The sequence below is a fragment of the Phaenicophaeus curvirostris genome, chromosome 8 (genome assembly GCF_032191515.1).
Source record: "Phaenicophaeus curvirostris isolate KB17595 chromosome 8, BPBGC_Pcur_1.0, whole genome shotgun sequence".
In the NCBI taxonomy this organism is placed as follows: domain Eukaryota; kingdom Metazoa; phylum Chordata; class Aves; order Cuculiformes; family Cuculidae; genus Phaenicophaeus; species Phaenicophaeus curvirostris.
Window position 1 is genome coordinate 38,684,667 of NC_091399.1, and position 15,754 is coordinate 38,700,420.

The window sequence follows — 15,754 nt, forward strand, 5'->3', positions numbered from 1 at the left end:
GAAAGGCTGTTGAGGATCTCCATCCTTTTTGCTTTCACATTGTCTACTGACAAGCAAATGGGTGCCTTGGAGCACTGACTGGATATTTGGCATCTCTTCACTGTCAACCTCAAGCAAATAATTGAGGAGTGTCACAAGAAACGTGATGTGAACTCACTGTTCAGTCTTGCGTACTGACATTTCTGGTGGAGGGTATGAAAACATTTCTGTTTGAACATGTGAAGTGATCGAGCCGAGTCTTGTCTCACTGTAACAGGTCAGAACACATTCTATAGCCATCTCTCTGTCTCTCCTTTCCCATCTTGGTTTTTTTTGTGTTGGACCTCGTATTCCCTGAGAGAGTTCCCAGCCAGCTGAACCACTCACTGCACAGCTACACCTCTGCTTTATGCTAGTGCTGCATTCTCATGGTCCTGGGAGCCTGGAAGGAACCCAGCTTTGCTCCTGGCACAGACAACAATAAGTCAGAGAACCAATGATAATTATTGTTACAAATCCCTCTTTCATCTTACGATCATTTCTTTGCTTATGAGCAGGAATTTCTGATCGTGCTCTATGTAACCAGCTACCAAGTATTACCTAGTATTATGTAAATACTACCAAGTATTTAACTAACTTTCCCTGGGAAAGCAAATTTAACAGTTTTAAGGAGTTTCAAGTTTTATGGAAGTGCTATTAACCAAGTTCGGTGTAAAACACTGCACTGCTTGGGTGCAACTTTCTGTGACCAAGTATGCACAGACTAAAGCACCAAGAGGGAAGAGTCACATTGCTTATAAATAACTGTATTATATTAGATTTGCTTCATAAATTATAGAACTGGGGCTTCTTTCCACAACACACAGAATTTGTCTTCAATTGAAGGAATCCAGACTTTTTTAAGCACGCAGCAGGATGCCGTCCACAAACAGCACAGTTTAACTCCAGACAGACTCTCACTATAGCTCATCCAATGCTTTGACACTGCAGGAACCCCAGCCCTGGGCTCGGGCACTACAGGTGCACAGATCCTGGCTGAAGGCTGAACTGTGACAGCAAAGCAAGGCAAGCACTTTGAACAGCATTCTCATTGATCTCTGGTGTGCACAGCTTCAAGTAAAAAGTCTGGAAAACTGTGACTGGAAAAGATCCTTTTCACCTCTTCCTCCCCCTCTTTTACTTCTGATGCTGATGCCCTGATTTGGGGCTTCTGGGAGTGGTGGTTTTACAGTGGGAAAATTCCTTCTTAGCTTAGTTGTGTGTTATTCCTGGATGAGGTCCATACCCAGCGATGAGAAGGCATACATTTATTAGCCCCATTTTCCAAACTAAGTATGAAGCACTTTACAGATTGGGTTTTTTTGGGTTTTTTTGTTTTTTTTTTTTTTCCCCCAGTATATGTGTAAGCAACCCCTCTTTCCACTAAAAACACTGCTTGTTTTGAGAGTAGGTCGTCAGGTGAATTGAGCAGGACTTTGCTCACAGCTGCTGTGACAAGTGAACTGTCACAGGAGCATCACTCCCTCCTGGTGCTCCCTTGCCCAAATTTTGGAAAATCTCACACAAATAGCTATACTTTCATACTTAAAAACCCCCCAACCCCAAACAAACACCTTATTATGTCATGTTAGTTCTGATTAAAGAGTGAAAAACTACGTTAAAGGAATTTTAGAGAGAAAACTCTTTACCCAGCAATACATTCAATTAATAATCTGGGAAGAAACTATGAACTTATTAAGAAAACCCAAAACATCAGCTGCAGAGCATCTCCCTCAGCAGCACGTGAAAACCAGTGTAGAGACTGAAGCAGCGGTAGCATCCCTACCAGGTAAACTCCCTAGATGGGAAGGAAGTGTAAGGAGGGGCTGGTGCTGCAGCATGGCCATGGGCTGAGAGGAGCACAGACTGCACTGCTGGGATGGAAGAAGCGCCACGCCTGCCCCCTACACCTCCCAGCACCTGACATCACACTGCTTTCCCATTTGAAGTATCTTTTCATACTGTGTATGAACATTCAACTTAGGTTCTTAGTGAGTCAGGTGATATTTGGCTTGAACAGGATTCAAGCATCAAGAATCTCCTAATGGAAGAGGACAGTAAACCATCACAGTAACCAAAGTCAGGTGGTTATGGAGAACCAAGATTGCTACACCTAGCCCCTCCACTCACATTTGCCAGCTCTCCACTCTTCTTTTTTTTAGCAGCCTTTTCTGATACCTAGATGAACAGCAACGGGTAATACACCGTTACCATTTAAACTTACCCTGTTGTGTGTGGTATTTGGTTTCCAACGCTTGTCTAGCAGCATATGGAAATAAGTTTTGAGTGTCTTCAGCAACGCTGGTAGTTTTTATGACCTTGAAATGTTTTTTTTATGCTCAATTACCCCCCAAAGGCAGGCTGATGACAGTGCCACTGCATACAAACCACTGTCCTTTAACACACTGGCCTGCTAATCATCAACACAGGCCCATCCTCCAACATGCAACCCCCCAAATTCCCCTCAGCATAAGGCACAGCAAGTATTGTGTGTACTGCTGCTTTCAGTTCTGGTGTTCTCAACATGGGAAGGATATACATCTATTGAGTCCAGAGGCCATAAAAGATGATCAGAGGGCTGGAGCACCTCCCAGATGAAGACAGCCTAAGAGAGTTGGAGTTGCTCAGCCTGGAGAAGGCTCTGAGACCTTAAAGCAGACTTCCAGTACTTAAAAGGGGCTAAGGGAAAGCTGAGGAGAGGCTCTTTACCAGGGAGTGCAGAAATAGGATGAGGGGTAACAGTTTTAAGCTGAAAGAGGGGAGATGTAGCTTAAATGTTAGGAAGAAATTTATTAGCGTGAGAGTTGTGAGGCACTGGCACAGGTTGCCCAGAGAAGTTGTGGATGACTCATTCCAAAGCCAGGCTGGACGAGGCTTTGAGCAACCTGATCCCATGGAAGACGTCCCTGCCCACGGCAGGAGTTTGGAACTGGATTATCTTCAGGGTCTCTTCCAGCCCAAACCATTCCACGAGTCTATAAAATGAGCACCTGCCTTGTGCACTGAGCAGGATGAAAATGCAGCTGATTGCGAGGCATTAACAATGAACTCACAGCAGTTCTCTGTAACTGCCTTTAAGCTAGGGGGTCAGGGAGAAGTATGAGCCTAGGCAGCGACTATTTTGCCTCCAGTGGCTTGTCACAGTCACTGCCTCAGAGAGGGACAGCAGTCAGTTTCCTGCCATGGAAATGAAGCAATGGTGCTGTGAGATGCACCATCTACATTTAAATGATTTTGATTACTGACTAGCACTCTGAATTAAAAAAAAAATAACTTTCAGCAGTGTATTTTACTGTTGCCAACTTTATATCAAATTAAAGGCCAGTCTGCTTTTACTTAGACTCAGTTTCTCCTTTTCAGTTACTACAGAAGAATCTTAGACAAAACCACTATTAAATGTATTTAATTTTTCTTAGAAAAAGCATGTTAGCCCTAAACTTCATCTAATCAACACTCCCTCCTTGGCTGTGACAAACTTCACTTATCTTCAACAAAGCTGCACAGAAACAGTTCTACAACCTCACCCCAGACCTGAATGGAGTGCAACGGAGGATTTTCCAGTCAAATGCAAAACTCGCTGCCAGTCCAGTAGCAGTCATCCCCCACCACCCTGTTGCAGCAAACCCACACCCTTTGCTGCCTGAGCTCAACCCAGCAAGGTGCCTTAGTGGGGTGTGCTGGCTCCAGTTCCCATTTATTTGCCAATCCAGTAACTAAAAAGCATTTATGACAGACATGCAAGGACTGCCACAGTCACTGTGCCTTTGTATTTTAAAATGTAGAAGTCAGAATCATTTAAGCACACTGCTTCTACTAAAAAGTTTCTGAAAGAAGATATGGAGCATGTACAGAAGAAAATACCCTGAAGTTCTGTAAAAGCACATTTTAAATGTGCCGCAGTTGAAACCCAAGAGCATTTTCAATACATAAAGACATAGCCAGGGAAGTTGATATGTGGCCCTGCTTGCCCCACCATAAGGGGAACAATGACAGATCAATCCATTAGGACAGGTCATAGAGATTTGCTGATGTTCCCAAGAGAAAGCACTTGCTACAGAGTTTACTCACAGGTTTTATTTACACTTGTCTACAGAATCATTTTGCCTTACATTTTATCTAAGCCAAATGAAACCATAATTTTCCTTTGTCTTTAGCCCATCATTTGCTAAATTTAAAACCTTCCATCTTTTAAGTACAGCAACGATTTTAAAACAAAGCACAAGAAAAAAGCCCAAGGCTAACAACATAGCATCTACTAGGTCTGATTTTTACAGTTTAGTACTTGGACTCAGGAGTTGTCAGAGGCACAGTTACAAGACTAACCTGCTCTTGTGCAACCTACACACATTTAGCACTGAAATTAGATATAAAAGATAGCATTAAAGAAGAAACTGCAGAGCATTTTCTTCTGCAAAAGATTACCAAAATACTTCTACACTGAAAATGTTTCACTTCTAGAACAGTCCCAAAGAAGTGGCTAAAGATGAAAAAAAAGAAAGAAAGCAGAATGTAGTAAATTTTGCTCCGTTTGTTCATTTAAGAAAAGCAATGGTCAAATATAGGTTTGGAAATTTTACTACTGAAATACATAGATATATTGCTACTCGCTTGCTCACAAAGAATTTTCCTTCACATACTTACCTTATGATGGCACTGAAGATACTTAAACCTTTCTTAACCAAACGGAGCTCAAGAGAGATTGAGTTTTAATGCAATATTGCTAGCAAAATAAGATTCAATAAAGCATTTTAAGCCATAAATTACGTTTCAGGGAAAAAGAACGACTGATGAAGAACACATTTAACATGTCAGAACTTTCTAGTTTATTAATTTTCATTTTTTAGTATAAATAAATTTCCGATACCTTGAAAATTTTAGTCAGTCCCAAATGAATGTTATGGATGGCCTACAGAAGCTTCACTTGATGCCAAGAAGCTAGCTCCATGTTCCTCATCTCAAGAGTAGTTCTTAAATGATCCTTTCATAAGGAAGGATCAGAGAGTCCAAGGTCTGTGCATGTGAAAACACTGTAGCCAACGCACACTGCAGAAAGGGCACTTTGCTGGCTGCAGCAAAGAATCTCTAGTGCCAGGTATAGGCACCTATGAGACTGGAGCAACAGAGGGAACATCACCCAACATTCCAAATATCCCCGCTTCAAAGGAATGAAGTCTAATTCCATCTACAGAATTGTGTGATGGACTGATTACTTAATAGCTATTTTACTAAAGCACAGCTAAAGAGAAGGAGAGGGGCATCCATCTTTACTTTTACTTCAACACAGAAAAAATAGGAAATAAGGTACTCACTACTGTCATCCGGTGGGTAACACCAGCTCTACAACTACACTCATCTTTCATGGTCCCACACAAGTTACACCAAACCAGCTCAGCAGCTCGATGCAGAAAGTTCTTCCCTTCCTACATTAACTCAGATACTTCTAACTGTCATGTGAAGAGCAGAGTTGTACTAGAACATATCCAACCTGTGCCTGCTAATGCGTATGAGAGAGCCAGGAATCGAGTAACTGAGTCTTTAAAAATAATAAAAAACCCCCTTACTCAAATAATAAAACTTCACACCTCCTCTGGGGAGTTTATGGCTTAAAATGCTACCTCACTTTTTGTTTCCTGAATGAACAAAGCTGCAGTTTTCCAGAAAGCAAGGACAGACATGCACCTCTACTAGCAGATTCAGCACTTCTGACCAAGTAAGACACCAACTTCTTAAAAATGTCTCATGCACTGATTGGAATTTGTGTTTTGTTTGTTTTGTGGTTTGTTTTGTTTTTTTTTTCCCCCAAATGTGAGCTTTGATACGTTATTTCTTTTTAGAACTTGTACGGGAACCAGAATGGGAAGATCCGGATGATGATCTGCGGCGTCTGTAAGATATAAATGGAGAAAGCATGCAAAGAAGTAAGTTGAAATTCATTTTAGCATCTACTTTGAGTAGTCTGTTTCCTATAATAGCTGAAAGCCAAGTATATCTGATAAGGGGCCTTATAAGAATATAGCAGTAGCTTTAAACCACTTTAAACTCACAAATGTGAATTTAATACTACAAATCTAAGTTTAATACTGAAATAAGAGAATACAATTTCTAAATGCAATAGTTACTTATGAAAATAAATCAATAATGCACAGGTTAACCCTTTCACACACTGACAAAATAGTGACTCAGGCCTTTCTATGGAACATACTTCTAACAGGAAGAAGTTTCATTGGGGGGGTGATAAAAAAAAAACCTACAGAGGTTTTAATAGGAAGTAAAAGTAGGGGAAGTCAGAAAGCTACTTTTAATATTGGCATAACTGATCAGATTAAATTCCTTCCTAGTGAATCTCAGTCCTTCAGGAAAAAAAATAAAAAAAATCACACATTGAAATACACCCATTCTTATTCTACATAAACCCAAACCTTTCGGGTGACCGTGATCTCGATCGTCTTTTTTTGCGATCACCAGATGAAGATGATCTAGAACGACTTCGCTTCTTGCTTCTCTCGGGGGAAGATGATGAACGAGAGCTTGAGTAAGATCTTTTTCTTGGGGTGGAAGAACCCCTGTAGGACCTGGAGCTGGATCTTTATTGATTAAGAAATAAATCAGATTTAATTCTGGTATAATATAGAAAGAACAAAGAAAGAACAAAAAGCGACAAGTTTTCATCAACACTCACTACTCTAGTTATATCAGTGTTTTATCAAATGAATTTACAGATACTTTAATACTTACTCCTTAGTTATCTGCCAATAAAGGCTGCTAGTGCTGTGGGAGTGTTCTTAAATTTTGCTAACTGGTGTTTCATGATATACAGAGCACCAATGGTTTGGAAACCTCTTTCCAGTGTTCACTGGAATGATATTTTGAGAAAGCAGCGATGGGAGACAGGGACAGGACGTAGTTAAATTCACAAAGCAAAATCACTTGAAAACCCCATGATGTAATATTGATTTAACAATGCTTCACCTCATACTAATAGATATTTCACACTGGCAATTTGTAAAGTAGACCTCATCTTAGTAAGACAGTACCAACCCTCAACAGGTATACTTACAAATCTCACAATAAATGTGGACAGAGTGTAAGACTTTCCACAATGAAAATACTTAAAAAAACCCTCCAGTCATTTTGGCATTTAAAAATGAAAATTAACCAGCTTTTCTTACAAACCACAAAAAAATTACTTTGGTTATCTAGAACAAAAAACAAACCAAGGAAAAAAACACTTGTGGAAAAAGTAACAGAGGTAGAAAGTCCTTAACTGTAATCACAAAATCATATAAAAATGCTCAAATGCATTTTTGCTGTAAGCTGTATAATTTAAAAAACACAACATCATGGTACACGTTGTTGGCAAACTATTTTCAGAGTTCTCACTGTAAATAACAACATTGTCCCCTTTCCCAAGCTAATACACAGCAGACACTCTGTGGATGCCATGTGGCACAAGCGAAGGACTTGGCTCAGCTGACATGTCACTTGAGCACCCAGTGGGGGCACCAACACTCTTTATCTCTTCCTAAAAGCATGGACCCAACCTTGTGCTTGCCCTCACGTGATAACCCACAGCGTGTTTTGGCCACCAAAGGGTGGTGGGACCATTGGTGATTGGTCTTCCCAACTCAAATTTCCTTATTTACAGGTCTGAGATTCTCTGCATGCATGGAGATGGGTCAGATCTTCATTCCACCAGGAACGGAAACGTCCTGCCAACAGGATGCCTGTGCAGGGACACCTCAAAGAACTTTGATACTTTTGTAACTCTTCCCTGTGCAGTTCTGTAACTGCAACACAGAAACGAACAGCTAGCTCAAACTCCAGTCAGCTTCTCATGTGATTTACTACCCAGCATTTTTATTCAGGCCCCCCTCCCATTTATAAAGATATAATAAATATATATGGAATAAGTGTATTCCACAACAAGTGGAAACAGTAAAACCAGCAAAAATTACTGAAGCAAGTAAACATGCATTCAATTCTTCTTCCTTCAAAGTGAAGATCTGTGGCGTCCACTCGTCTAGCTTAGATCAGACTTAAACTCTTCAACCAAAACTTTGCATTCTCAAGAAATACATCTGTAGTGGTAACAACCTCATGCAGACACCCCAGGAATTCTGACATTGAAGATAAAAACAAGTTAATGTTTTCTGACTGGCATAATTTTATGATGAAATCAACAACCAGCTGGTTCTTCTTTTTTTTTTCCTCTCTGCAAGGAGAGAGTGCTACCTCATTCACCTTGATTTCGACCCACGAGATCTAGAGTGTTCTCTGGAACTGGAACGAGATCTTGATCTGGAACTGGAAGAACTTCTTGAATGGGACCTGAAACAACAGGGAAGACTTTTTCCACTATCTGACTGGTATTTAGCAGAATAACTGTTAGCAGCAGTCAACTACACATCCATACAATTGTGCCTAGAGTCACTAAAGAGATGACCATTTCCCCCTACCCCCTAGTATCACTACAGTACATTTTGAAACAGAACCTTTAACATAGTAAGATAATGCATTAAAAGATTTATACAGTCAGTTTTTTATTATGGTTCCTAAAACAAAGCAGAGAATTTAAACAAGACTGCAGTTTGGCAAAGTGAAACAACTGTGTAGCTATTAACTGTTTAAATAAATCAAGGCCTTAACTTTTAATTTGTGCTTTAACTTGAAAACCATCACTTTCTTTGAGGAGTATATAATAGCATCAGGACTAGCTGGCTCACATTTTCCCTGAGTCAGTTCTCACAAGCATTTTGTAAGCAGTTTCAAATTTGCATAAAAGATTCTCCTCTGCATTATAAATTCAGTCGTAGTTAATTATTGGCTAAAATACAGATGTATCTAACAGTATCTGCAACTAGTCACAATTGTTTTCAAATTTTTCAGGTTGATGGATTTTCTTTAAAGCACAAACCACAAGAGACAGGTAAAAATGGTAGCAGAGTTGCAGTAACTGTTGTAAAAAGAAGGCATTGCAATTGAATTCTAATAATCTTTTCAGGAAAAACATATTATACACGCTGTCAAGTCTCAAGTTCATACTGTTACCATGACTTTTTCATTTTACTGTGCAAAACAAAGTACGAACACAGGCTAACTGGAAAACATATTTAAACCTTTTTGAAAATCAAAAAGTATCCACAAGTGGCCATTGATATTTCCAATGAATTAGCTCTAGCTAGAAGCAATAAGTTCAACAGGAAGTTGAAACATATCCAGCAATTTTCAGTTATGACAGGATACTTCTAACTTCACCGTTAACATTTGTGAATCAAAGAACAAATTATGGCCAGTCCTGTCATCTTTGACTTTTCCATCTCTAACCCTCAGAACTGCACTCAAACACAGCCCATACTGGCTGCGTAATACCCTCACGCAGGACAGCACAACCATTTCCTCAAAGATCTTGCTCCACAACTCACTTCATTTACAAAACCTGGTGCCAGCCAGTCATCTTAGTCACCATCATGCCCCTAGCGCTCCTCCTTAGACCCACACAGCAAATACATGTCCAAGCTGGCATTGGAAGGAGCGAGGAAGCTGACAATAGGTTTTATAAAGCGTGTAACTCTCACAAAAGAGGCAGCATTAAAAAAACATGACAGCAATGGGGAGAAAGACAAAAGAGACAGTGGCTGATATCTGGTTAGTGTGAGGGTCTGAAGAATAAGGGCACTGATCACAGTGGTGAGAGCAGAAAGGTGCAGCCATAAAGCGAGGAAGTTTAGCAGGAATTCGAACATTATGGATATGAACTTTATGAGCTAGTACCAATTTGAGGTCTTAAACTTATCAGTACCATTGTTGCACCAGTTGCAAGGCAGCTAGAAAGCTACAACATTATTTACATCACGTGATTACAAAACATTTATTGAACTTTCCATGTATTACTGTATTTAAATAACTTTGTGAGATACTAAATAGACGCAGTAGACTTTTTTTTTGTGGTCCCATGACCAATATAAATATTGAGTCTTATTCTGACAGTATTGCTGCTGCACTTAAGGCTTTGTTGCTTGCTTGCCAAATTAAGTTTGAGTTTCTTGTCATTGTTTCCAGGACATATTCCATCCTGTCCTTTCACTAAACCTGTCTGGACCACATCGTAACTGCCTTCTCCTGCCACTTCCTCCCACTTTATCAATACCACCCTTCTGCTTCACTGTCTGACAACTCTGCCCCATACTGCTAAAAAAAGTGCACCCATTGACTCACATATGGCCAACAAGTCTAAAAATAAAACTGAAAAAGTCACATTTTCAAATTCATTTGAAGGATTCAATTGAAATATCAACTTAAATTTACTAAGACAGGAAAAATACACATGAAGCCTCCCCTACCGAGGATCCACAGAAGCTCAGAACAATACATCATCTACCTGCATAAATTCTGTACAAAAAACTGTTCACACTATTAAACTAAAATTGTAAGGCAATCAAGAAAAAAAAGTAAATAAATAAGTTAGATACTGACATTTTGCCTGGCGTTACCCTTGACCTGTACCCGTTTACCTGGACCTAGACCTTGAGCTTGAATGAGAGGATGAGCGTGATGAAGATCGTGAGTGGGAAGATCGAGACTTAGAACGACTGCGCCTATTGGATTTCTTTTTCTTATTAGTGTCCTCTTCTTCACTGGCATCAAGATTATATTTTGAAAGGTCAGCATCATCTTCATCCTCATCCTGTAAAAATGTAGACAAAAAATACTTATATTTCATAGAATCATAGAATAACCAGGTTGGAAAAGACCCACCGGATCATCCAGTCCAACCATTTCTATCAAACACTAAACCATGCCCCTTAGCACCTTGTCCACCCGTGCCTTAAACACCTCCAGGGAAGGTGAATCAACCACCTCCCTGGGCAGCCTCTGCCAGTGCCCAATGACCCTTTCTGTGAAAAAGTTTTTCCTAATGTCCACCATAAACCTCCCCTGGCAGAGCTTGAGGCCATTCCCTCTTGTCCTGTCCCCTGTCACTTGGGAGAAGAGGCCAGCAGCCTCCTCTCTACAACCTCCTTTCAGGTAGTTGTAGAGAGCAATGAGGTCTCCCCTCAGCCTCCTCTTCTCCAGGCTAAACAACCCCAGCTCTCTCAGCCGTTCCTCATACGGCCTGTTCTCCAGCCCCCTCATCAGCTTCGTTGCTCTTCTCTGGACTCGCTCCAGAGCCTCAACATCCTTCTTGTGGTGAGGGGCCCAGAAATGAACACAAGATTCGAGATGCAGTCTCACCAGTGCCGAGTACAGAGGTAGAATAACCTCCCTGGACCTCCCGGTCACGCCGTTTCTGATCCAAGCCAAGATGCCATTGGCCTTTTTGGCTACCTGGGCACACTGCTGGCTCATGTTCAGTTGGCTGTCAACCAACACCCCCAGGTCCTTCTCCTCCAGGCAGCTTTCTAGACAGACTTCACCTTTGATTATTCTCTACAGTTAGTGTTTTTACTTATTCTATGCCTTACTTTTTGGTTTTTTTTTAACCTCTGAAAATACTGGTTTGAGCATGTTTAATGAGATCTAAATGTTTTACTATTAAAGATTGACTGAAAGTTTGTGTTTCAGAGCAAATTAATAAAATCCTGCCCCTCAAAATGTTTCATTTGGATCACAGATAAGCTTCAATTTTTTGTAGTTTAAAAAAATGATACATCTCTGAATGCAGGTATTCAGAACAAAACAGAGCCTGTGCACATACAATACAGAAACTGTAGGCACCATTATTCTGATAGCTACTCCCCCACATCGCTTTAGAGGCGGCTAAAAATATAGACCAAATCTTACTGACAACTGCTGAACAGCACTATAGGAATGATTATAAAAATAACTGCTAGGAAAAAACCAAACCAATATACTCTACCTCATCCAATTTATACTTGGAAAGATCTTCATCCTCATCCTCCTCATCTTCCCCTTCAGACTCCTTATCTTCTACTTCCTTCAGGATAGATGCAGGACCAACTGGCTTCCCTCTATACTTTTTCTTTTTGCGTCCAAACTAAGAAATTTTATTCCATTAGGAAATGATTTAATCAAAAGTAATTTCCAACCACTTTTTTTGATAAAACTTCTACGAGAAAATAAATATACATCAATTTAAAAGACAATATTGCTCAAACGGAAGAAGTATCACGAAACATCAATTGGTAACAAGAAGCTTTTTGAAGAGATGCTTGTCTTTGATAAAATTAGTACCCACAGATAGAATTACTGGCAATCCGTATTTTACAAATGGTTATTTTCTCTGTGCCTGTGGGATAACTTTGTAAAACAATGGTGAACATCTGGCTGAAAACAACTTGAATGATCCTGAGCCTGTTCCTTAAGAACTTTAACCGTCTCAGGTTGTACTAGTTCTATTTGAACTTGTTCTCAGTTTTTGCTGCCCAAAAGACAGATCAGTTCCCGTTCAGTTCAGAACTTTTACACTTCAGTATTTGACAGAGGATGCGTTACACCGTCCTGCTGACCAGAGCTTTACACTGCAAGGATGCCAAATGCCAAGGAAAGCATCCTTAACACCACTCACACCAGTAATGCGCACACCCAATCTTACCTCATCATACTCCCCATCTGACTCTTCACGCTCTATGTATTCAACGTTCTCTCGTTCATTAAATCCTCCTCCGTATCCTTTAAAAAGTGGCAAAACAAGACAATCTCTTGAGTTACATCAAATTCAGCTACAGTAAGCACTAAGTTTAGAATAAACTTTCTATTCCTTTTTATTTGAGTGGAAAACTTCAACAGATTCAACTATTTCTGCTTTGTAAATTACTGCAAGCATGTGCAACACACTGTGCCCTGCACATGACTGCAAATTTACTTTGAGAGCCACCAGAACTTGAAAAACGATAAAACTATTATTAATATTCTTATAGTATTAAATAAGACTGTTAAAATATTATTTTTCCTTTTAAATAAGCCCCATGCTCTTCTCCATGCTCCAGTTTTTAATACGAATTAGCATTACATTCTCTGCCTAATCTCATTTGCAGTGGTAACAGTATAAACAGCTAGGACCATGGTGTAAGAATATCTTCTGTTCTAGTTACCACAGCATTCATTCTTAATGCAGGAGGAGCTTGAAACGCGTCACGGCATGACCAAACCACAGACCTCATTAAGAGATAACATTCTAATCTATACAGCCTTCAAACAGCATTCTCATGACTGCTGGGGCCTCTGTCAGTGGACATTGATACATACAAGGTCTTTTGAAGTTCAAAGAAATGCTGCACTACTCCTTCCACATGCCTTAGTATATCAAAATCAAATATGCAAGCAGTTTAGCTGAATACATGTTGACTTTCCAAATGAAACCATCACATACTTTAAAAGTAATCACACACAGAAGTAATCAAGTCTAAGAACCCACAGATTTATTTACAGGTGAGAGATCACTCAACTTTGCTACTTTTGCTGTGAAAACAATCCCTTTAAATTACCTTGCAACGTATAAAAAGAATTTTTCTTACAGTAATTTGAGTTTCTTTAAAACAACACCCATCTTACCTGTCCTCTCCTCCAATTTAGCATACTTTGGAGTATTACACATATTGCATTCTGATCTTCTGGCCCAGTTCACATTACCACATCTTCAGAAGCAAAAAGAACAAAACCAGAAATAAGAAACATTTTATTTCAAAGAAAAAGCTCAAATGTTGGGGCAACACTTCTTAAAAAAACATAAGAATGTATTTGCCGTGCTTTAGCAGTGACCTGCAGCCACCAGGATAACACAGCCAACTCCATGGCCAATAGTCACACAGACAGAGCACTGCAAGAACCTGTGGCTACTTCCCTGACGTGAGGGCAACAGGAAGACCACCACGCTGGCCAAATCTAGGGGAAATAAATACAATTCGCAGGCAGACAAGTTAACAGTAAGACTGCACAAAATGTGTTAGAATGCTTCATTCCCCTTCAAAGGCAGCATCCGCAGTTCAGAGGAGTTAATGGAAGAGCCACCATGGGAATGCTTACAAGTGGCCCTCATCAATGGACAGCTACAGCTACACACTTCTGTTACTGGCACTTCCATCTCGCAGCATCCTAAACTGCTCTTCATCCTTCACCCACCCACACTATCACTGGGATGCTAGAGGAGGAGAAGGTCTGTAGGACACAGCCTAGCTAGGAACCTGGAAAGGTACAACAATCCTCAAGCACGCCACCAAGCAAATTCCCTCAGCTGCTGGGACCCATGGTGCTGCCCAAGAAATCTGTCCATCAGTGCGGCACAGCAGTGCAAAGGAAACTTGTCAAGCTGAGCACAGCTTCGGTTTAACAGAATAAACCAAAAACCATCCAGGTTCCACTAGTCAGGCGGCTGACTCAGTCAGTAAAACCCAAAATTCTTAAAAGCGCTCCAGAAAATCTGACTACTTTCCCAGAATCAAAGCATTTTATTAAAGCACTCCTTTCCTAATTTAGATCTTAATATTCTTGATTGATGTCTTGGAGAAACAGCTAAGAATCAAATTATGTGCTAAACATTACTTGTTAACTATTTAGTGAACATTAACAATAAACTACAAAACTTCAATGAAGGTGTAACTTCTGTCCGTACGTTTCTTCCAAACTTGAGAAGTGCCTCAGAAAACCATGAAATTCTACATTTCTGCTCTTGATTTTTTAAGCTTTTTCCAGTCATGTTAATTAATTAACTGCTGTCCAGCAAACAAAAGTGGGTGCTACCCTCGGAGCACAATACTACCAGAAGAACAGCTGAGGGTTTTGATCGCTCTTCTCTCACAGGTACAAATGAGTTTACACAGAGAAGATCAAGTATCATGATGTGGATGTGCTGTGTGCCTCTAAGAACACTCTGGAGTTTTAAAGGGCGTACGTTTTACACTGCCAGTCATTAGCACTGAAGAGGCCACGACTCTTCTCTGCAAGTGTCTTCCCTATTTCGGTCCCTCCAGCTTTCATCATTTTGGCTTCTGTTGTTTTTTCTGGAAGAAAAAGAAACAAACAAAACCCAAACAGTTCTCAAACACCTTCCTTAATCACTAACTGAAAACTTAATATTATTTTCATTTAAGAGGGAGAAACGGACGAGGAGAAAAGGATGCATCGCCTCAGATACTCACCCCTTCCACATCTGTTGCAGCTGGTTCTCCTCGCGAAGTTAACATTCCCACACCTGGAAACAAAGACAGAGAGAGCACGAAGACGCAGTTAACGGAACTGGAAACGCCACACGCCGAGACCTGAAGCCAAACGCCTTTGTGTTTCCGACCCAACCGGCTCCGCGTTAAACCCCGAGTTCTCAGGCCGGGCCCTGCCCCGGGCGCGCTGGCGCCGGCCCCGCGGGGCGGCGGGACGAGGAGCTGCGAACCGCGTCGCGAGGAGCGGGGGCCCGCGCTCACTTCTTGTCGGGACAGATCCAGTCCCCGTCGCTCACGCGGAAATTCTTCGTCGACATCTCGGGCCGCGCCGAGCCGACCCCAGCCCAGCGCCAGCGCCGCCGCCGCCGCCTCGGAAGAGGCCCGGGGCCCTGCGCCGGGCGGGCTGCCCGTCGCGCCTGCGCCCGCTGCAGCAGCGAGAGGCGCCGCCGCCGGCAGCGATTTGGGTCAGGCAGCGCCGCGGACGCCTCAGCCCGGCCGTGGGGAGCGGCGCCCCCCAGCGGCGCGGAGGGCCACGTGCGGCGGTGGCGGCCCCGGGCGGGTCAGGGGGCTGTGCTGCCTGCCGGGAGCAGCCCCGGGGGGCGGCTCATCCCTGCTGTAGGCAC

General features: G+C 41.5%; 1 protein-coding gene across 1 annotated transcript; it reads right to left on the minus strand.

Annotated features, from left to right (window-relative positions):
* Positions 1 to 4,077: 4,077 nt before the first annotated feature.
* LOC138723106 (zinc finger Ran-binding domain-containing protein 2) lies at positions 4,078 to 15,535 on the minus strand. The gene is made up of 10 exons (XM_069861993.1): positions 15,393 to 15,535; positions 15,114 to 15,166; positions 14,867 to 14,975; positions 13,531 to 13,613; positions 12,572 to 12,648; positions 11,876 to 12,013; positions 10,530 to 10,702; positions 8,260 to 8,346; positions 6,438 to 6,602; positions 4,078 to 5,902 (listed from the first exon to the last, which is right to left on the minus strand). Exons 1-10 carry the CDS (start codon positions 15,446 to 15,448, stop codon positions 5,839 to 5,841), a joined length of 1,005 nt encoding a protein of 334 aa, XP_069718094.1. The 5' UTR covers positions 15,449 to 15,535; the 3' UTR covers positions 4,078 to 5,838.
* Positions 15,536 to 15,754: the final 219 nt, after the last annotated feature.